Raw genomic sequence first — 23,712 nt, forward strand, 5'->3', positions numbered from 1 at the left:
AAGCTTGGCTTAGAACCCCCTGCCTTAGAGATGGAAGTGGTCCACTGTTTCCTTTTTTGCTGGCCCTGGGATAGGGGCCTGGATGGCCTGTCCTGCAGGGCTTACCTTGGCCCTGTCTGCTAGGTGCAAGGAAGGCCCAGTGCTTAGAGGGAAAGTTCCTGCTGAATCTTGGAGGTTGAACTTGAAAGAAATCTTTTGCTGTTTGCATAGATTTTGCTTTGTCTTCCATCTTTTAAAGCACCTCTTCTTCTTTTCCCCAAACAGGCGTTCCTTATCTAGACTTGACATGATCAGAAAGAGGTTGTTTCTTCAGCCATGCATGTCTTCTAATAACAGATCCTGTCACTGCTGCCCTGCTAGAGGCTTCTAGGGTGCCATATCCACATTGTAATGAGTGTCTGGCCACTTGACAAGCTGAGTTGGCACTGTCAGGAGAGGTAGCAATCTTCTGTTTTAATTGTTCCAGAGTGTGTTGTTGATATTTTGACATATGGAACTGACAATTGAGTGCTCTGATAGTTAAGGTTGCAGAGGTGTATACTTTCTTACCCCACCTGTCCAGAGCTCTGGAATCTTTGTCAGAAGGAAGAGGATTCTTGGCAGAACTAGTCTTAGCTCCTTTGGGTCCCTGTGTAATGACCTCAGCAGCAGGATTCCTGTACAGGTATTTGTGAGAATCCGGTACTCTGTAGTGCCTGTCAGGTTTAGTTGGAGCAGGAGGCAGGGCATCAGGGGCTAGGCTGGATTCATGGAAAACATCATCCACCACTTCCTAAATAGGTGGAATGGCCAGGACCCTGTGCTAGGGCAGGTCCAGAAACTCTCCAAGTCATTTCTTTGACTGTGCGAAGTCTTGAGATTCCCATTGAAAATGTTCCCTGAGGGAGTGAAGGGTCTCCCCAAAGGAGAGGTCCTCTGGAGGGGAAGCAGAAGAGATGGATTCCTCTGCATCTGAATCCTCATAAACAGTTAAGGGATATTGTTCCTCTTCAAAAGAAGAATAATCAGATTCCTCAGACTCTTGGTCTGTCATAATTTCTGGAAAAGGATGCCTTTTCCTTTTTGGAGTGGGGGCCTGAGTACCTCGGATAAGGGAGATGAGATCCTCCACCATATTAAGCATGGGTGGAGTAGCAGTAGCAAGATGGTGGCTAGAAGCAGATTTCCCAGGAGTGGCCTGGCTTCTAGGCCTGAGAGAGTCCGTCGGTCTCTGAGAAGCAGTAGTTGGATGTGAAGACGTTGTTTTTTGTCTAGAATTGGTAGTATAAAAGGCTTCCTTAGAAGTTGGTGCCTGCGTCGTGGCTCCGGACCCAACTGAGGCAGAGACAGCCAAAATCTCGGAAGATGAGGTGGATTTCTGCGCCATACTCCGAAAGGGTCTCCGAAAGAGGCCTGCGTAGAAAGCGAGTCGGGCATCAGGGGCTGCAAAAGCGCCTGACTGAATTCTGGAGAACTGACGACTTGGTTAGCGGTAGCGTTGTCGGAAGGCTTAGCCTTGTGTGGCCTGTCTCTATCTTTATCTCTACATTTTTTTTGGAATGTCGACAGATTGTTGGCAGATGGATGCCATATCGGAATTCAAAGATGGAACACGAAAATAATTGTCTACAAAAAGAGCTCTACTGTGAATGGTTCTCGCATTAAAGAGGGCACAGAAATGACAAAGAGGGACATCATGGTCTGGGCTTAAACAAGGGATGCAGTAAGAATGAAAGTCTCAGTGTGGGATCTGCTTACCACAGGTGAGACAACTGTTAACTTTTTTGGACATCGGTTAGAGCAAGAAAAAAGGGTCCCCAACGGGGTACTTAGCTTTAGATGTTTTCTGCTGAAATTCAACTGCTGGTAGCGACCAATTGGCACTCGTGCAAACTGCTTCTGCTATGGGCTCCATGTCAAGAAAGATGTTGGCTGCCTTGCTTTATAGCACTGATGACCTGACGTCAGACTACAGGCTACGGCAGCTGGCGCACAAAAACATTGACTCTGGTATTCGGGCCAACCGAGGGCTACCACAGCAGGGGTAACCCACAGGTGATGACTGCAACAGTGAAACATGAAGAACATCTGGTAATAATGACCTGAGAACACTTCAGCATGAACTTTTAGTACCACTATATCTATTATAAGTTAGGTCATTTCAGTAGGAGGAGAATTAGTGCAGGCTATGTACAAGGACCCAAAGACAAGTTCAAACTTGTCAAAACAGTCAAAGTAGGGGAAGCCACCTCTATTAGTAGACCCATAATGAACAGTGTACCCCAAGGATTGGTCTTGGGGCCTCTACTGTTTGGGATCTACTTTTCTGAGGTGCAAGCCAAAAACAGTGGTCTGTGGCTGACCAAGTCTGCAGATGACTGCAAGCTGGCCGCTGTCTTAAATTCCCCTTGTTATGTGAATATCCTCCATGAGGGCTTTACCCAAACTAATGACTGGTGGCAGAAGCATAGCCTCAAACTAAATGCCAAGAAATCCATCATTATCCCCTTTGGGGAAAATGGCATCCCCACTAATTATCACATTAATAACAACGTACTAAGCATGCAATCAGTCATGAGGGACTTGGGCACCCAGGTTGATAGCAACCTGACTTTGGACGACCAAGTTGTCTCCATTGTACGGAAGGCTTTCTACATGGCCTACCTCATAAACAAGGGTATTTCATCCAGGAACAAGGAGGTCAAAACATCCCTGTACTCCTCCCTTATAAGACCCATTATTGAGTACAATGCCCCCTTTGGCATGTACCTTGCCAAGCACATGCAGCAGCTGGACAGACCACAGAGGTTCCTGGAAAATCCAGAGTCTCAAACACCTATCCTATACAGATAGGCTAAAAGCCTTGTCCATCTACTCAGTCTAATACAGACTGCTCAGAGGTGACCTGTGCCTGGCATACAAGGCCATTTCAGACCCAGCCTTGATGGAGTTGCTGCATATCCGTAAGTCAAACTCCACTTGGGCAACCCCAACATGAAGCCTTAACCTGGTCTGTGACATTAATAGAACTTGTTGGCAGGATAGATTTGTGTCCCAAGGCTCCCCCATCTGTGGAACAGACTCCCTCTTCATGTCAAGCAGAGTACCTCTCCAGCTCTCTTTAAGAGGATCCTGGACGACTGGATGGGAAACAGAAAATACACCCCTGGGATCCCACCTGTGTCCTTTCTGGACTGGAGAAACAGGTGCTGACTTTGAGGGAACATGGGTGAAATTCTTGACTAGGCTTACAAGGGCCTCTGGGCCAATAGCCTAGTATCATTCTATGAAGCTATGAACCTAAACAACATTTGGTCTTTGAGCCCACTGCTGTTTCTTATGATAATGGACTATATTAGTAAAAGTTCAGAGGGACAGATTAACAGAGTTGCTGCATACAGTTAATGTGACTTTACAGGCAGACTTGAAACAAGAACTTCAGCAAAGAATAGGGGCATGGAATTCAAATATGAAGGCACATGGAATGAAACTAAGTAAAGATAAGACAGTTATAATGGTTGCAAATGGGGGGAATCAGAAGAAGGTGAGAACTGAGAAAGAAGGAAAAACAGTGAAACAGATTAACAGTTTCATGTATCTGGAAGGGGTGTATGAGGAGATAGGAAGTCTGAATGAGGAGTTCAAAGCTAGAATCAGAGGGGCTGCAAACAACTGGCACAGAGTTCCAGGGATAATATATGACAGAAGTATGCCAAAGACCCTGAAAAGTAAGATGCATAAAACAATGGTGTGATCTTTACTACTGTATGGTTCTAAAACCTGGTCAGTAAAGACACAGCAGACAAAGAAGCGAGAGGTGATGGAGATGAAGTGTCTGACATACTGCAGGACAGACGAAGAAATAAGACATCACAGTAGAAGCAAAGTAGTTCTAACTGCAAAGAAGGTCAACAAGAACAAATTACAGTGGTTCAGCCACATGTGAAGAAAAGAAGACAATTAGGTGAAGACGATTTGGGACAGACAGGAAGAAGGAAACATGGAACAAGAGCATCCAGCAAAGAGATGGATGGATTGTGTGAGAGAAGGCCTTTGAAAATCAGGCATGACTGTCAAAGACAGTAGGAGAGTGTTGAATCGAGAGACATGAAGATAGTTGACATGATACCTGACCCCATGTAGAAAATGGGTAAAGGGGTTGATGATTATAATTTAAATATGGGGAGATTCTTCAAGGTTGGAGATATGCACTTGTTATAATGTCTTAAGGAAAATAATGGAGAAGGTTATTTGGGGCAAATTATTGTCAGAAATGGAAAGGTTGGGCCTTACAGCCATATATCAATATACGGATCCCCTTCGGAAGCTCAAAGTTTCAAAACCTCAATTTTCAGATCGAAGTTCTGAAAGTTCAAAAACGTAAAAAAAAAATTAATAAAAACAATTTTTACATTTTTGCAGGGGGCTTGACCCCCCATAACACCTACTAAATAAATATACCAACTCCAAGATTGCACTAAAGTGAGGAAAATGGTAAATATCCCATTCTGCACTGTATGGAAATTTCTATTCAAAACATTCGAAGTTTCAAAACTTTGATCTTATGGTCTCGGCCATTTGAAGTTCAAAGTTTTGAAACTTTGAGCTTCCGAAGGGGATTCCAACATACATATGTTGAAAACAAGATTTATAACTACATGTAACATGATGTTCTGTAATAATATAATGTCAATAAATTGAAAAGTGTGATGTGATGTAATTTATATAGACTTATCTTTAGCCTTTAACAGGGTTATAAACAATATACTGATCAATAAAGTAGAACAACTAGGTATTAATGTAACCTTGATAATATGGATAGTTGCATGACTTATAAACAGAATATGGCAAGTATCAAAGAACAATTGGACAAGTGAAATTCTAAGCTACATTCAGGATGATCCACAGGATTCTGTCCTAGGCCCATATCTGTTAGGCTGTATCTTTCATCTCTGTCTTTTTCATCTGAGGTATTCTATAGCCTGAAACGTAGGTGACTTGAAAATGGGTAAACTGATTACAACCTTTACAGTCGGCATTTCTGCAAATGAACTTGATTAGACTTACCGTTTGGACACAGGAGAATACTGTGCTAATGAATACATCAAAAACTAAGTATATGAAATTTGGGAGACATAGACTGAAGGGTAAATATTTAAGCAAGCATACATTGATTGAAACTGAAGATTCATCTAAGAACTTGGGTGTTTGGGTAGAACTAGCTATGATTTTTTTATCTGATCATATCAACAATTGGTTAATAATGGTTATAAAACTATAGGCTGTATAAAAAGATTTAAAAAGGCTATGAAAACAAAAATGATGCAGTCCTTGCTTGTAGTTTACATTAGATCCAAACTTGAATATGGAATTATAAAATGGAAACCGTATAAGAAAATTAGCATAAGTTGGAAAGAGTAAAAGAGTACAGTGGAAATATACCAAAGGCATCCATTCATGGATGTGAAAGTTAAGGTAATTATGAAAGACTGAAATATCTGAACTTGTACAGTGTTTTATATATATATATATATATATATATATATATATATATATATATATATATATACATACATACACACACACACACACACACACATATATACATATATATATATATATATATATATATATATATATATATATATATATATATGCTAACATGAGGCCTTATTCAGGTATATAGGGCATTTTGGGACAACTAACTCTGGGAATGTTTGGAATTATCAAAAGCAGTAGAGAATCATCAGACAACCTGTATAGGACATTATGAAGGAATGAGAGATATACTAATTGGTTACCTGAGATAGTAGTTGATGCATGAAAAAGACTACCAAACTATATTAAAGCAAGCACTAATTTAGAAACTTTTAAGAACAACTTGGACATTTGTTATGGGAATGCTTATTTTAGCATATTGGCAGACAAGAAGAGTATCGCTGCCCCTGCCTGAATATTTGTATGCATCTATGTATATACAATAATGTACATATTTTCATTGTGATAACCTGGAGGCTAGAACCATTGTAATTACAGGTTATTATTAACAATTATTGTTATATTTTACATTCGTTAATAGATAAGTATTGATACTTCTCAACTGGAAATGGATGCCAAGAGATGTTGCACCAAAAAGGATTATCATTCAGCATTAATAATGCTTGTTAATTGCTATCATTTTATGCCAATTTTGAATCTGGGGAGTTATCTTACAATGAAAATAAGCTTTAGAATCTGTCCTAAAGTTTACTTTGTACAGACTGGTGCCAAAATTATTCCATGATGTTTAGTAAAGACTCATGAATAATCAGTAATTATTTTATTCAATTATATTCAGTTATGTGACAGGGAAATACTCAGTACGCAGGTATTTTCAGATGTATCAATGAAATTATTAAGTTTCTCTGATTTCCGTAGGTCACATATTCTGTAAGTAGCACCTCTGTAATCAATTGGAGTTGGAGATCAACCAGATGGCCACTCCTTTTCACATCTCATTTCCCAAGCTGCTAGTCTACATTTGCCAGACATAGACATCAATCACAGAGATGGATACTGAAAAAATGTAAAGCAGTTTTTCTTAGATTATAAAGTACCTTGTATTTTAATATACAAGTCATCAGCATTATTTATTTCAAAGCCCACTTTCTGTTTAATATAGTTTATTAATTTTAATTTAAAAAATAGCATGATTCGATAAAACTGAGTATTGGACGTAAAGGAAGTTTACATAATTCATAGATAACAGCACTAAATGGATATATTACACTGCATCAAGTGACAAAACAGTATTTGTGCAAAGCATAAAGAAAGCAAACATATCTATATTTAATGTACTGGCTCCAATGATACGCCTTACTTTGGTAGAATAGCACAATCAGTGTCATATAAGACACTTTTAACTTATCACGTCCAGAGATGCTGTTATTAGTGAAGAATGACTGTTTCTAGACCCTGCAAATTAGGAGGTTACATTTCATATGATTACAGACCTAAGGTCAATAATTAGAAGCCACAACTTCTAAAAACTTAAAATAAAAAAACATTTTACAGGGTCCACTGCACCCCCCCCCCACACACACACACACATATATATCCAAATACTCATAAAAACTGTATATGCCATCCTGAGGCTGTGTGGTCTCACAAGCATGCTCTAAATCACCAGTTTATGTGTGCAACCAAGTGAAATGTTACCCCACAATTCATGACCACAAAAAATGTGAACAATGAATAAGGCACAGTCTATAGTTCATTACAGCTGAGATTAGCATTGTATCCTAAATTCAGGAAAACTTACTACATTTTAACACTTACCTTCTGTTTGACTACCTTGTTTGATCAAGTGTGTAGGTTCCATCTTGGTCAAATCACATTTGTCGAATTTAGCAGATGCTAAAAGAAAAAAAATAAATAAACAGGCAATTGTGAAGTTACATTGTGTCAATACATCATCAGTGCTCACTGTCTTACAAACATTTATCAATATATGAAATATATCACTCCTACACTTATGAAGACTGCATTGAATAAAGTTGTTGAATTCAAAATAACTATATGAAGTAATAAGAAATGAAATAAATAAACGCCCTTTTGAAATGCATACAAAACTTCAAGTTAAATTGAGATATTCTGTCTTTTCTGTGTATGCAGAGTCTCTGAGTTGTTTGGTATTAGTTAGGGTGAGTAGGGCAGTAAACTTCCCTCATGGGGATGCAGTGGAGCTTGTCTCCCTTCTAAAAAGTTAAATGCTATGTATATTGCCTTTACACAGAGCTAAGACTCTTTTCCTTGTCTATCAGCTCCATCGTTGGCACAGTGCTAAATGGATATAAGACTGGTCAGTATAATGTGATTCACAGCCTGTATTTTAACACACTGAATTTCAAATAGTTAAGTAGACTCGATATGTAATACTCATAACACAAGCTGATACTTGAGAAGCAGTCTGTTTTTAACGGGATACTTTCAAATAACCTTATGTAATCTCTCACACGGAGCTTCAAATTTAACCATCCAAATTTAGGGACTGCATGATGATCCTTTCAATGTAGTCCAACAGTAAAGTATCCCTTATTTGGTCTCCCCTCCACATTTTAGGTTCCTTTTGTTCCATTCTAGGATGAATTTGTGGACCATGCATGGAGCTCTAGCCAAGTTTGTACTCCCTGTAGACTGTGCTTAGAAGTAAAATATAACAGACGTGAGCTTTTACTGTATTATTCTATCTAGCCGATCTCTGATAAAACACCCTGTACTGAGATCTTCATTCTGTCCTTACATCCTACCAACCCATATATGGCACACTCCATTTACTACTAAAGTGTCAGGTTCTTCTGCATGTCTATAAATAAACTACAGTTTACAATTTTGCAATTTTTTCAAGTATAATATTTTCTTGCAGGTGTAATACCAAGCTCTAACAGGGTAATAAGAGAGGTGAGCTCAGCAGCAGCCTGGAGTTCATGCAGCTGTTAGTCGTGCTGCAGGAGTACTTTGCATATGCCAGGGGGGGGGGGCATACACAGTGTAGAAGAAAAAAAAAATTAAAGGTACTTGCGTATTATCGCAGCCACATTTCAAACAGGAGAAATGGCTATTTTCCAAGCCATTAAGCTGTTTCTCCTGTTTGCAATAATAGATAAGTACCCTGACACTTACTCTGGCAGGAAATAGAAGAACTGAAACACGTACTTATAACTTTTTTTGGAAAACCAACTATTTGAAAGAAAATGAAAGGTTATGCTTACTTGCAGAGCAAATGATGATTTAAACAAACAAGCACTTTTGTAGAATAGAGGAAGCAATGCCGTGTACATAAGCAATGGCAGAGAATCATTGGCAAACATGTGTTAATTGAATAAATGGGGACCATAAGCTGTGATGAACCCACGCTATTCCTCCAAATAAATGATAGGTTGTGTTTAACAGCTGGTACTGCTAACGCATATTTCCACATAAAACTCATGGCCATCCTGTACAGTCGTATTAATAACACACACAACAGGAGCACTGCCGTAATTACCAACAAGAGTGTGTAATGAAGGTAATATAGTACATGCAGACAAACTTATCAGTAGCAACTTCTCAAAACATATATGTTTAATCAATTCCAAAGTGGAGCCTACGAAACTTGCCTGATCAAGTATGATATGAAGCTATAAAACTTCAGTTGTGATCAACAGTCCAGCCTTTCAGTCCGCTGTTCATCAATGACAAGTAAACAATACAAGACAATATGGTACCAGCATTCAAATACTCAAACTACTAACGTCACAATATTACAAAGAATATATAAAGTACACTACATCGAGGAAAGTCACAGTACTGAAAACATTATGAAGGAAAACAAAATAAGCTTCCACTTTTTGAAAATTTTCATCAAACCATTACGAACTATCGCAGGTTGGAAATGTGGTTGTGATAATACGTAAGTAACAAATTAAGAAATGCCATGTTGGTCCACTAACAAAAAACACAAAGATACTGTAACACAGAGGTGATGTAATACCTTTTATTGGACCAAGATAAGTTCTGCAATTACTTAAGCTTTCGGGTTAGCAGGAGACCTTCATTGGGGTTATTATGTTACACATGTTAAATATGGTAATTAAATATCCACTTGTGCTTAGAAAGAAAAGTATATAATTTCTTTCATACTGGCTGAAAAAAGAGACTTGCAGATAAGAGTGTGGAAAATGTGCATTTTCAGATGCTTAGTATGACAAGTATGCCAACTACACTTCAGGGATAGGCACAGATGGATGTGTGACTGTCTGAGCCCAAATCTTTAAAAAGATTAAGTTATGGCCAGTCATAAAATTATATGTTCTCCCTGCATGCCATAACAGAGTTAGTGTTCATTTAACAGAGAAAATAACAGCTGTGAAACTGCTCTGACAGATAATGGGAAAATAAGTAACAATAAAAGAGTTGTGTAGGGAAATTAGTTAGAACCAGAGAAGAAAAACATACTGATGTAATGCATAATTTGTTAGTCAGTTTGCAGTAATGTCCAGTTGTTGACAAAGTGATTTGTTACAAAAATGCAGGCGCTACCAAGAGAATAAAATATAATGTTAAAATACAATAGATATCATGTGCAGTACACTATACAGGTTGTGTTTTAGCCAGCTGAAAGAAAGGGTAACCACTTGAAATGCCGGGACCCACTAGAGTGAGTCCTGAAATATGGAGACTGAATGGCCATAAGAATGGACTTTCGTATATTAAGTCAAAGATGCGATTTCTCTGAATATTCCCTGTTCTCCAAGGTGTGGTGAGCCCGAACTTAGTTCAGGAAGCATGGGGGGCTTGCCCCCCTGCAAAAATAAGTTTAAAGGAGAAGAGCAATTTTTAAAATTTCCTCTTCTCCTGTATTTTAGGTCTTTTTGTTTTAGCTTGTCTGCACTCTGCATTTCAAGTGCCAAAACAGGTAGCCAAAAGAGAGAGAGTGAGTGAAATGAAAAAAAAAAAAGGCGTTGACATGTCAGTCTAAGACATATCTCTCATCCTAGCACAATAAATTTGGAGAAAGCCAAAAATAATGGCCTAAAACTAGTGACAGATTTTAAATATTGTTCTTTTGAACTTAGAAAGTTGATAGAAAAACAGGTTTTGCATTAACATGCATTTTCTGAAGGATATGAAGTCTGAAACTCAAATGCCTGTCATTATTTAGTGATGTCAGTCATTAATGGATTTGCCAGAAAACCACACATTTTACAGTTTCATAGGTGTAGACTAGGCTGATGACCACTAGGACCTTTATAAACCTAGCCACACAACACAACTGTATGCTACAAGGTATTGTGCCTTAGAGGTTATTTTAAAGGAGTGTTTATTAGTTACGGAATTATTTAATGGCTGCTTCTGTCAATCAGAGATATAAGTATCAGGGGTAAATTTCTGATTTCCCATCCACTGGTCCAAGTTGCGCTCAAATAAGAAGGGCTCTGCTTCACATGGATGGCAAACCTATTGCAGAAAAAGGGGATTCTCTGACATATATACCTGTCCCTCCAATATGTCCTATTTAAGTCAAAAGCAAAGTTTAAATACTTAGATCTGGTAGTTCTGGTGCTGTTCACTTTGTGAATATGCAAAAGGTCCAGCAGAGCAGGGTCCAAGGATTTCTTATATGCCAGATGTAAATCACATCTCAGCAGTCTGTAGGAAACAGAGTATAGAGATAGGACTTTGAGGTGATCTGCACAAGACATTGTGTTTATGCCCATATTCTTTTGGAGATGAATCCATGTGGATCTTGAGAGCAGGTTTATTCTACTCCAGTTGTTGCATGTGACTGGTCAGGTACATACTGAAGGGGGCATTATACTCAGTGATGGGTCTGATGATGGCTGAGTACAGAGGCATGATGACTGCCATGGACCAAGATGCCAGTCTGAGGAACAGATCAAAAATATGAGACAAAGATCTGGACATTATAAGAAAATCTGGACACTTGTCAGTTCTAAGATTCTGACAGATATCTAAAGAATAGCAGTGCTAAACAAAGTTTTGTTATACTGTATAAATCATTTGAATATTACAACCTTACTGACTGTTATACTTATGGTTACTAGTGTTCTTAGAATGCTATTTCATTTGATAATAAATCCTCTCTTCATATATAAAACACATATGTCAAAATACAACCCCCAGTAATCTTACTGTTGCTGTAAACTTTCTGAGATAGGCAGCTATTTGTATTCAGGGTAAATTCATAATAAAGTCATACGTTGCCAAAAAACAAATTGTTGACTTACAGTCCACCTAATTTGTATCAACTGTTAGTTGTTCTGAGAGAAAACTTCTTAAGTGCTACAGTGTCTCATAAAGCCAAGAACCAGGTTCAAACTACTGTCAGACTGAAAAACTGAATTAGCATAATCTCCGTTGTTCTTCTTTTGAAAGGTGTACAGACGACTCCTTGAATGACCATAACTAACGTGTTTATGCCTTGACTGAGCATTTATCCTACATCTGAATGTCTAACCTGTCTGTGGACCTTTCCAGCAGTGGATGAGATAAATCACATTTTTAGAAGTGCATGTAAAGGCTCCTTGAAAATGTTACAGAGGCTATGGACAGAGGTCACGCCATGCGTGCTATTTATCTTGACCTGGTAAAGATTGATGATGCTATACTCTCACTGTTGTTAATTCCCTGCTAATCAAAAACTATTTCTCCTTTAACATTACTAATGTAATTAAAGCCAATACTAACAATGACAGAAAACCAAACGGAGTACAAGCAGAAATAATAACTGGTGGACAAACCCACCTGCACAAAGCAATAGCCTATATGCCCCCTCCTTCCTCAGTTACCATCCTAAAAGACTTAATTTTGGGTCTGAACTCAGCAGGAGTTAAAAAGAATGCCATTATTCTAGGTGACTTCAATGGTAATGCCACCTGCCCTCCTGTCAGCAATTGGAATCAAATGATCCTTCATCACAGATTATAGCAGTTCATGCAACAACCAACTAAAATTAACTTGCAATCAGGAAAGGACTCTGCACATGATCTCATTCTATCTAATATAAGGCACTGAAGTCTTCAAGTGCTTATCATTCCAAATAGCCTAATAAACAAATATAGGCTACCTTTAGTGGAACAGATACCCTTATAGGCTCTCCAAACCCTGTCGAGTGGCTGGTTATTCCTGGGACCAATAAGTTAAAGAAAAGGCCTTTTTGTTTGAAGTAATTCACTGTTGTATTCTTGTAAGTATTTTGCAGGGGGATAGCTAACCAGAGTAGAATGTACACGCTCTTGAAATCAGGTAATAAAAACATGAAGCAATCCTTCTTTGAACTTAAGTTGTCTAGTTTATTCAAAGTAAAGAATGGATCAGATACTATGCTTCTTCCTTCAGGTTATTGTGCATGGTCCTGCTTGAATTGGGAAGTGAGCAATATTAAGTTCTTGTAAAGGATGGCAAAAACTTTTAAGTATGTGTGTTTAAAGATGTATATGGCTAATCATCATATTATCCCTGTGGGCATTTGCATAGTAGTGTTCCTATGTTGCTAACAGGCCAGGAATGTAAACATTCAAGTCTCTGCATGTTACTGACACGTATTAGGATAGTGAAAGTTAAGTTCCTGAACTTGACTCTACTGTTCTGATTCAAACGAAATGAAAACAACATGAAAGAGTCAACGGGAAAAAAAGCAAATACAGTTGTCATCACGGCATCTCAAGATAAATGAGATCCCCTCCTTCCATTACAGCTGTAATTAGGGAGAGGTGAAAGGTGTGGCTGTCTCACGTGCAAGCTGTTAGGGGCATAATCATCAGGTACTGATGGGTGGGACTGCAGTAGAAGCATTGCTTTATGAAGCTGTAAGGATATCACAACTTTGTAAATGCATGCAGATGTTGCAGTTGAAGTGCTGAAGTGCTTAGGGTGTGGTGATTTATCTGTAGCAAGCTTCTTGTTAAATGTGCAGGAAGCAACTTACTATGGTTTCAGACCAGAAGATTTTTTTAGAGTTTTTTTTTACTCTTCAGTTTAGAGAAAGACCTTGTTTAAGACTATTGTCCTCAAGTTGGTGGAGTACCAGTTCCATGAACTGCACAAGTAACAGGATACAATTCTTCCATTTTGCTGTGGTACTCAGCAGTTCCAGTGGCACCACATCTGCAATGAAGTGAAGGGCAGTAAATTTAGCCATTTTCAGTAGCATGTTGGCTAATGACCACATAATAAAAGCAAACTTAGAACATTTCTCATTAAAAAGGGAACAAACGCATTTCCCTTTCTTCTAACTCGATGCGCTCGCAGCTGCGTTATATATATATATTTACAGATTAGGAATGTGGTGGTGCAACTCCTCAATGCAGCCCAAACAAAACACTTTAAAGCAGCAAGTTCCTGCATTTGTATGATGCCAATGGCAGTGGGACATGGTATTGGCAGGTCAGGAATCGGCAAGTTTGTCATTGGGCATAAAAAGCAGACCCTATATTTTTCCCTTCATCATCTCATCATCCTTTACATTGAAGCTCTGTACTTATGTTCCCTACAGAATACAAACATTTTTACAGATTGCACATACACACCATTTTTTAAGTACAATGTATTTGTAGGGTATACGTGTAGTGCCAGGAAGTTTGCTTCCAAGTCTTATCTGTAAAGAGAGCAAGGGAATTAAACATAAGCTTTACTATTAAAGTAATATTATCACAAGTGTTACTAAAATGATTGCACAATATACTGCCATGACACTGATTTAATTTCACTCTTTGAAACGTAAAGCGTTTACCATAAACTGACTAAGCAAGTGCTTTAGTAACAGACTGATTACTAACGAACATTAGTAATGTATCATACTTAAGTTTTATTTTGCGTGTCTACTACAGTTGATTTATTTTACATTTTTTTATTTATTTATTTGCATACAGTGAAGCACTACTCTAGAAGAAGGAAAGGAATTAATTTAGTAAAAAGAGTCAGGAGCTTTTTTTTTCAATTTGACAGATCCCTAAAGACAGCTTGTGAAAGCTGAAAATTATGCCAAATGGTCCTGCCCCGACGGCCAATCACATCTCTAGAAACACAAAGGTTATAATTTAAGGCCGGTGTTTCAAGTTGATACAAGTGCAACAAATCCAAATGTGCAACAAAGGATATATGCAAATGAGTATGATGAAATACAAGTAAAACAGGGTAGTAAAACAATTTCTTAATAATAGTAAGACGTATGCAAATTTACCAGAGTTGCAAGACATAGCTGTCTACAGATGAAACTGAGCAGCTGTGAGCCTGACTATAAAAGGGCAAAGTACATCAAAAATATCATCACTGCACATAGCACAAATGCTAAGAGTTGCTGTCATGTATCCGCATACTTTAATCCTTGGTGTCATCAGTTCATGCTGGTATGTGCAGTGAAACATTTAGCAGCAATGCCAATAGAACCTTCAGTGAGTGATTTACAAAGCTGTTCAAGAGACTATGGATCTGTTAAGACTCCAGTGTGAAACTGAATGGGTCTTGATTGCTGTGTTGCTCACAAAAGTACTTAATCGGAATTTGAGGGCAGAGGTGTAGTTAATCCTTGTAGCATACCTTGAGATAAAAAAAAAACTTTCTCTACTTTAAACAGCTAACAGGAAGCACTAAGTGCTTTAGCTCCGACCAAAATGCATTGATCCACATTGTGGATTTACCACAGGAGAGAGACGGTGGATTCATTCACAGCTGTCACCACGTGGTAGGGGCTAGAGAAACAATGACAAATGTCTAACTACACAAACTAGATTGTAGGGGACACATCACACGAAGCCGATACAGGGGTCTCAAGATGATGGTAATTATATGTCATATACAATTTCCTTCTGCAGTGGGGTGGGGGATATTATTATATGACCATGGCCTGTTGCAGAAGCAAGAGTCGTGAAGTAATGGGTATTCTGCATCACTGATAATTTCCTCCTCCAATCTGTTTTGGTTGCTATACAATAAATATGATCTGTAGCCACTATAAAGGCAAGTTGCACTAGGACTTCAAGTTCCCCCCTGACATTAATGCATCTGATTGCAGGACTGTGACCTGGATGAGGGCTGCTCATGAGGTATCCTGCCAATGGAGGGTAAGAAATGCACCCACCTACAATAAGAACAGGCTGTGTTGTACATGTACAGATGCAGGTGATGAGTATGCAACCAACGTGGCACCTTACATGAGAAAGTCTGATATATACCCTCCACCAACTTTGAACAATACTGCCACTCAGTCTAGTGATGGGGGCACTGCTGAGCCTCTGTACAGATGTGGATATGGTTGGGGTGTGTGCTACCACACTCCTCATCAGAACAATCATTTTTGTGCCCCTAATGGCTACTTCCTTAAGGATGCCATGCAACAAACCAACAAGGTCCAAGCTGAAGTTGAGTGCAGCTGACTGCATCCAGATAATACCATGGCACATCTGTTGATTGATGCCAGTTCTCATATATGTGTTGGGGCAAACTGAGACAAGTGACAATAAAGAGCACCCCTACAAGAAATCAGTGGTGTACTCACATTAGACTTCATGTGAATTTGCTACTACAGCTGCAGAAGAAGAATCGCTGGTTCTTGGAGCAACAGGGGATCCCTCCTCCATTGGGATGGTGAGTGCTACTGCTATACAACCTACTTATGGGGGTGACACCAGAATAAAGACAGGCAGAGCCAATGTGCCATCAGTCAAATGCCTCAGGTATATGTATCTCATCATCGTCATCATCACCAGTCCAAGCACAGATGCCAACATCAGCCTGTCTTTGTGCCCCATCTTTTACAGGTGTTACTGTAGCAGTGCTGTGCCCTGTGAATTCACAATAAAGGACACACCAGCATCAGCATGAATGCCTACACCAAAGTTGTGCCCTTGTGGCATGTACACTAAGACTGTCTATCTAAGATGCACCATACAAACCCAACCTACCTCTCCTGCCAAATAATCATGGTAGAATACCTGATATTCTTTAAACAATGCATAGTGAACAGCTATTGTAGTCAGTCTGCATGACTGATGTGCTGTATAACTGTAGAAAATTCTGGTATAAGAGCTACTAACCTGGTGTATTGTCCACATGTGTCTGTAGGGCAGTCCTTCCTGATATCAGTGTCTACTCCAGGACACCAAAAACTCCTCATTCTCTGTATGACTCCTGCTCCCTCAGTCGTTCCCTTACAAATGACCTCTCTACTCAATATCATCATCAGGTCTTCTCTCACACAATACATCTACATCTTTGCTGGACATCCTCAATTCCTCTTGCCTTTTTCTACTGTCTGTCCCAAATCTTCTTCACCAGATTGCCTTCCGCTTTTCTGCACGTGTCCAAACCACTGTAATTTGTTCATAGGTTCATAGGAGATAATTAGTCTAATGGCTCAAGAGCACTTACAAGCCTAGCCAATTTTACCCAGATTTTACCAAATTTTCTATACCTAGAGGAAAGATAACAAGGGCCAGCAAGAGGAGGCTTTGACTGTTTTTACAGACTGCCTCTGTCCTTTGGCCTTGTCTGTAATTGGAGATACTTTTGCTTCTGTTCTAATGTCATCATTTCTTCATCTGTCTCATAGTGTACATCCTACCACCCATCTTAGCCACTTCATGTCCATCAACTTTAGCTTCCTCAACTGCTCTGCCTTTACTGCTCAGGTTTCAGTACCATACAGTAGTACTGGTCACACCACTGTCTTGTACACCTTACTTTTCATCTTTGGCATTCTTTTGTCATACGCTACCCCTGACTCTCTGTGATAACTGGCTGCTGCCTGTCTGATTCTACATTTGACCTGTTCATTCAAACTTCCCTGCTCCTCAGTCTCCTGTCCCAGATTATTGAAACTATTAATCTGTTCCACTATTTTCTCTTCTCTCTCAGTTCTCAGTTTCTTCTGATTTCACCCCTTTGCTCCCATTACAACTGTTTTATATCTGTACTTACTTTCACCCCATCCGCCTTCAGTTTTACATACCATTCCCCTTCAGTTTTACATACCATTCCACTATCCTTTGCTGAAGTTCTTGCTCAGAGAATGCCTATTGTGCCGCTTCCTTTGCATACAGCAACTTTGTTGATCTGTCCCCTCCGGTCTGTTTTGCTAAAGTAGACCATCACTAGTATGAACCACAGTGGGCACAGAGTTGTACTCTGATGCAAACCCACTCTCAGTGTGAAGTCCTCTGTGAGTCCAAATGCTGCTCATACTTGGGTCATTGGATCCTTGTACGTAGCCTGCACTAATTCTACCAATGTTTCTGGGAATCCAAATGACAGCAGGATTGCTCAAATAAATCAGCTTTCTTGGGACCTTGACATGTACTTTCTCCAAGTCTAGGAATGTTCAGTGGGGCTCCTTCCTCAACTCTATCTTCTTACTAGTTCACTGCAAACATCAGATCAGTTGTGCCGCATCCTGATCTGAATCTAAACTGTTCACATCCTATTTTACTTTCTACTACTCTGCATATTTGTTTATCAATCATCCCCTCTAAAACTTTCTTGCAATGTGACAGGAGTTTGATACCTCTGTACTGCCCATAGTTATGTACACTGGCACAAGTATGCTTATTCTGCAGTCGTCTGGGATATGCCTTTCTCTCCTTACCCTCTGGAGCCATTTCTTCTCTATCTCACCCAACATCTTGATCATATTTGCTGTGACCTCATCTGAGCCTGCTGCTTTTCCTGGCTTCATTTTCCTTAGTGCTGTTCTTACTTCTTCTTTCATCATAGGCTGTGTCTTTGGAAGTGCAACATCTGTGGGATTGTCTTCATTCAGCAGCTGCTCGAAGAATTCCTTCAATCTGCCTTTGATTTCCTGTGGACTGGTGAGCAGGTTGTTGCTGGCATCCCTTATGAATGATGTCTGGCTATTTTCTTTATCTTTGTGTCTTTGCCTTATTACCTGATAGTTTCTTTGTGCCGTCTAGTGAGTCACTTTCCAGAAGCTGGTAGAGAGCCTCTGATGCCTTGTTCTTTGCTATTCCAACTCCTCTCTTAGGATCTTTGTTAGCCAACCAGTATTCCTTCTTAGGCTTGTACATCTTTTCTATCTCTCACTTTTTCCTGTACTCCTTTTTTAATGTCTTCCTGGATTTCTACATTCCACCACCATCTTTAATTATGTACCTTAATTCCATACCTAGCTAGGCCGCATATCTGTTGTGTAGTCCTCATACATGCTGTTTTGAGGTGCTGCCATTCTTCTTCTTCAGCTCCACCTATTTGCATGTTCTTTTTCTTGAAGTGCTAGAGCCCTGAGTAAGTCCTTCAACTATTGTGCTTTCTCTCCAGCCAACTTCCAGGTCATCAGCCTAGTCTCCGTTTTCCTTACAGCATTATCTAACTACTGTTTGTGGCATCCAGTGATTTATGCTGTAAGACAATAGTTACACTGGGGATGACTTTGCAATCACTGATTCTACCCCAATGCCCTTTTTTATTTAGTATTATTTATTATTATTCCAGTTTGATTACTGGGGAGGTCCACTGGGCTTGGGGGTCCATTTTCAGTGGAGGCCCGGGGAGAAAAGCTCCACAGGAAACAAAGTTTAATTACATGAAAATTCAAAGACAGTTTACATTACAAATAACAGGTTGCTACAAGAAAAAAGAATAAACACTAACAATTTCTATTTTGTTCAAGAGGAGAAAAAGGCATATAGCATAAAAACAAAATTTTACTATTTAGTTACCTATGCTATCTATACGTGAGGTTAGGAAGGTAAAGAGGTTAGCCCGGAGTGAAGGGGGAAGAGAGCTTGAGAGGTATGGGCTGAAGAGTGCAGTTGCATTTCCTGTTTAGATAGAGGTATGAATGAAGTTGGGTTTTAAAGTTATTAAGGTTGTTACAGGTCCTTAGTGTGGAGGGCAGGGCATTCCATTTTTAGCTACGGTAACGGATAAGAGAAGCTGACCTGCTGGGCACTTGGGTTTTTGTACAGTGATCAGGTTTTGGTGAGAAGATCTAAGGGATCTAAGGGGGGTATAAGGTTGTAGAATATTGGAAAGAGCAGGGCAGTTAGTAGGATGGAACAATAATTTGTGGGCTGTAGTGATTTGGAGAAAGTCAAGTTGATTGGGGAGTTCAAGCCAGTTTAGAGAGTGAAGGGAGGTGCAGTGATGAGAGGAGGATTTGGCATTGGTGGCAAATCTGGAGATTTTGTTGAAACATACTTCCAGTTTGGAGGTAAGTGTGGAAGATAAATTAGTGAGCAGAGGTTCACCATACAATACAGAGGGAAGGAGATAGGTAGAGGCAAGAGTTAGTCTGGTGGGAGGAGAGAGGAAGTGGTTGTTTCTGTAAAGTAAGCCAAGTTTTATGTGTTTTTTGATGTTTAGCTGGATATGAGTATTAAATTTTAGATGGGCATCAATCGTAACACCAAGAAGATTGGTGACGGGTACGATCTCAATAGTGGAGTTGTTAAGGCTGGTAATTTGAAATGAGTTTTTATCAAGAGAGGAGGATTTAGAGGGGGAGAAAAGGAGGATCTTAGTTTTGTTTGCATTTAGAGAGAGGTGATTTTGGAGCATCCAGTTTTCAGTGGTTGAGAAGGCACTTTGTGTCAGAGCTTGGAGCTCTGTTAGGTTAGAGGCGCAGCAGATCAAAGTGGAATCGTCAGCGTATTGCACAATTTTGGTGTTAAGAATGGCTTTGTGGAAGTCGTTAATAAAGATAGTGAATAGTAACGGGCCAAGTAGGGAACCTTGGGGTACTCCAGTAGGGGTAGGAAGGAAAGTAGAGGTGGCTTGGCCCCATTTCACAGCTTGGGACCTGTTTGAAAGGTAGCTGGAGAACCAGGAAAGAGTTTTTTGGCAAAGGTTGAGATTAGAGAGATGGTTTAGAAGGTGGGTATGGGAGATGGTGTCAAAAGATTTGGATAAGTCTTGCAGAGCAGAGGATACCATATTACCGGAGTCACATGCTGAATTGCAGAGTGTAAGAAGGAGAGAAGGGCAGAGTTGGTACTGTGTCCTGGGCAGAAGCCGTGTTGGGTAGGAGAGAGTAGCTGGTGCTTGGTAAGGAATGGCAAGAGCTGCAGGTGGATGCATTTTTCAAGGATTTTGGAGATTGGGGAGAGGATGGCTATGGGGCAGAAATTGGAGACATTACAATTTTTGCCACCCTTATGGAGAGGAAGAATAAAAGCAGTGCTCCATAGTTTGGGCACATAGGATTCAAGTAGAGACCTATTAATTAGGATGCTGATAGGTAGAGCAATACCTTTTGAGGCTATTTGTAGGAAAGAGGACAGAATGCTGTCAGGGGCATTGGAGCAAGGCTTTAGTTTATAGAGAAGTTTGATTGGTGGATACAGGTTTGAGTTTGAAGGGGGGGGAGATTGAGCAGGGAGGGGAGAAGGGTTATTGTTGGTTAAAGTCTTGGTTAGCTCAGCGATGGAAGAGGTGAAGAGGGAATTGAATAGTGAGGCAATTTCAAGGTCAGATTTGCTGGTGTCAGGACAGGGGTTGTTTTTTGTACATGGCCTAAGGAGGGAATTAACAGAATTCCAGAATTGTTTGGGATTTCCTGCATGATATTCTTGTAGTTTGATGTAGTAAGACTTTTTATCTCTAATGACTTGTTTTTTGGCAAGGTTTCTCAACTGCTTGTACTTAAGGAAGATTTCAGGCTGTTTGTGTTTAGGGTAGGTTTTCCAGGTTTTATCCCTTTGTAGCATAATCTTTTTTGTATGATTGGTGAACCAAGGGGTGGTTTTTGTTTTAACTATTTTTGTTCTTATAGGAGCTAGGGAGTTATGGACAGTTATGAATGTTGAATTGAAATAGTCAATGACTTCATCTAATGGTAGTGTTTTTAGGGGGTTCCAGTTAGCTTAAGGTAGTCAGAGAAAGAAGTAGGGTTAAAGTTAGAAAGGTTAGGAGTATGAATGTAGTGGTGAGAGTGTGGGGAGGTGGGAGTAGCTCGAATGGAGAAGGCAGGGAGGTGGTCTCCTAATGGGTCAGGAGTGACACCAGATTTTATAACTTTGTTAGAGTGCCTCTGATGCCTTGTTCTTTGCTATTCCAACTCCTCTCATAGGATCTCTGTTAGCCAACCAGTATTCCTTCTTTTTATTAGGAGAAATTTTACCTGAGTTGCATATTGGCCACTCTTGCATGTTATCATTCGACTGTCTCTTTAGCTAAACCATGTGTTGGCCACCATCAGGCCATTTGCCAGACAGAAATCTAGAATGGCTTCTCCTTCTTTATTCCTATTGTCCAACCCACGTGGAACTAGGTAATCCTCATATTCTGTTCTTTCTGTCCTGATACAAGCATGTAGATCCCCCATTATCAACCCAAACTCATGTTTCCCTGCTTTATCTAGTAGGTCCTGCAACTGCTACCTGAATACAATCTTTACCTTGGTATCACAATCCTGCTGTGGGAAACAGGCTGAGATTATGAATAGGGTCCTATCTTTACACTGACGTCTGATTGCCATCAGTCTGTCACTAATTCTGATGATATCCCTCACTGTTTTCTGCAGCCTCTCCCTTACCACAGTTCCCATACCATTTCTAGTCTGTCCTCTTCCTGGATAGTAGACTCTGGATCCCAGACCAAGTGGCTTTGCTACACTGCCCTTCCACCCTGTCTCCTAAATGAAGAGGATGTCCAGCATCCTCCTTACCATCATGTCATCTACTTCCAAGCTGTGTCCTGTGAGTAAGCCTACACTGACTGTAGTGACCCTTAGTTCATGTTTTGCAGGTTGATTGGTTTTATGCCCAGCTTTGCTTAACAGCACTATCCTAGTTAACCCAAGCTGGGGAACTGGACACAGACCGGCCAATAACTTATTAACTCAGGGCCATTGTGCTTTATGGCAGGCACACACTGGCCAATAGGGGTACCTACATCCCCTCTCACTATCAGCAGGAGTCCCTGGCATAGGTCAGAATAGGCCGGGTCCTCAATCCACTTATCACCAGCAAATAGCCATGCCCATTTTTGGAGACTTTAGGCAACACAATCAAATCACCTACAGCCATCGAGTGGCTAGTCCTGCCATGACACCCAGTCTATGATCCATATACACCTATCTAGAGGATATTACACACCACAGTTGATGGCCAGAGTGATTGTTCTTTAGAACTCTTCCCCCTACAGGGCATGAACTAGAGTGTGTGCAGCTGCCCAGAACTCCATTTTTGTGTGTGTTTGAGATAGAAATACTCAGAATGTTTTTGGATGTAGGATGAACCCCACAGAGATACAGGGAGAACATGCAAACTCTATACAGGCATCTGCTAGAGATCAAGATCGAACCTTGTGCACTGGAGACGAAGACCTTATAGGGGCACCATAGGATTTGTAACTGAGTGTCCTTGCTTCAGTCAAGTTGTAAACATTACCACCCACTTTACTGATGACTTCCCACACTGTGACATCACTCATGAAAGTACATACAATTCCGCCCATAGCATCATCTTTCTTTAAATTCCTTGTTAATTCATTTTCTCAGTCATATTTTGGTTCTCTATGGAAATAAATTCTCTGCTTTTGGTTCCTACATATGTTCTACTTGTTTTTATTGTGTGGTTTCACTTTGCATTTGATGAGAAATAAAGTAACAGCATTTTATTCTAAACAAACTATACATTTTTTATTTATATATTTTCTGCAGCAAATGCTTGAGCTGTTCATTTTAATATCTGCCTTTCTTTTTTTAAGCCAGATGATGAGAATTGCATGTTCAAGCATCATTCTAGTTAAAATTTCAGTTAATGCTCATTAATGACAATTCATGGAATAATTTATTTACATACACATCAAAGGTCAGATTATTTATCTCAGATTGGGCATCGGGTTGGCAACTCGGCACCATAAAAAATCCACTGCCAATCATTAGCGGACCGGAGTGCCGCTGTGATGACCCCTAACCAGGAAAAGCCGAAAGACATTACTATTAATGATCATCATCATCTTCTTTTAGCTGTTCACGTTAGGGCTTGCCACAGCAGATCACCTGTTTCCATTTCTTATTGTCCTCTGCATCTTGTTCTGTCACATCAACCACTTGCATGTCCTCTCTCACCATATCCATAAACTTTATCTTAGGCCTTCCTCTTTTCCTGTTACCTAGTAGCTTCATCCTTAGCATCTTTTTCCCAATATACTCAGCATCCCTCCTCAGCACATGTCCAAACCAACATAATCGTGCCTCTCTGGCTTTGTCTCCAAACCTTCCAACCTGGGCTGACC

The 23,712-nt window shown here is 39.9% G+C and overlaps 1 protein-coding gene across 1 annotated transcript in view; it reads right to left on the reverse strand.

Annotated features, from left to right (window-relative positions):
* The window catches only part of TRIM65 (tripartite motif containing 65), a 442,474-nt gene that overhangs the window by 103,594 nt on the left and 315,168 nt on the right, over positions 1-23,712 (reverse strand). Inside the window, exon 5 of the mRNA XM_044085173.1 lies at positions 7,297-7,374. Within this exon, the coding sequence (XP_043941108.1) occupies positions 7,297-7,374 (78 nt within the window). The remainder of the gene's footprint in view (positions 1-7,296; positions 7,375-23,712) is intronic.

Source organism: Protopterus annectens, chromosome 10.part0 (genome assembly GCF_019279795.1).
Source record: "Protopterus annectens isolate FY-2018-M chromosome 10.part0, PAN1.0, whole genome shotgun sequence".
Taxonomy (NCBI): Eukaryota; Metazoa; Chordata; order Ceratodontiformes; family Protopteridae; genus Protopterus; species Protopterus annectens.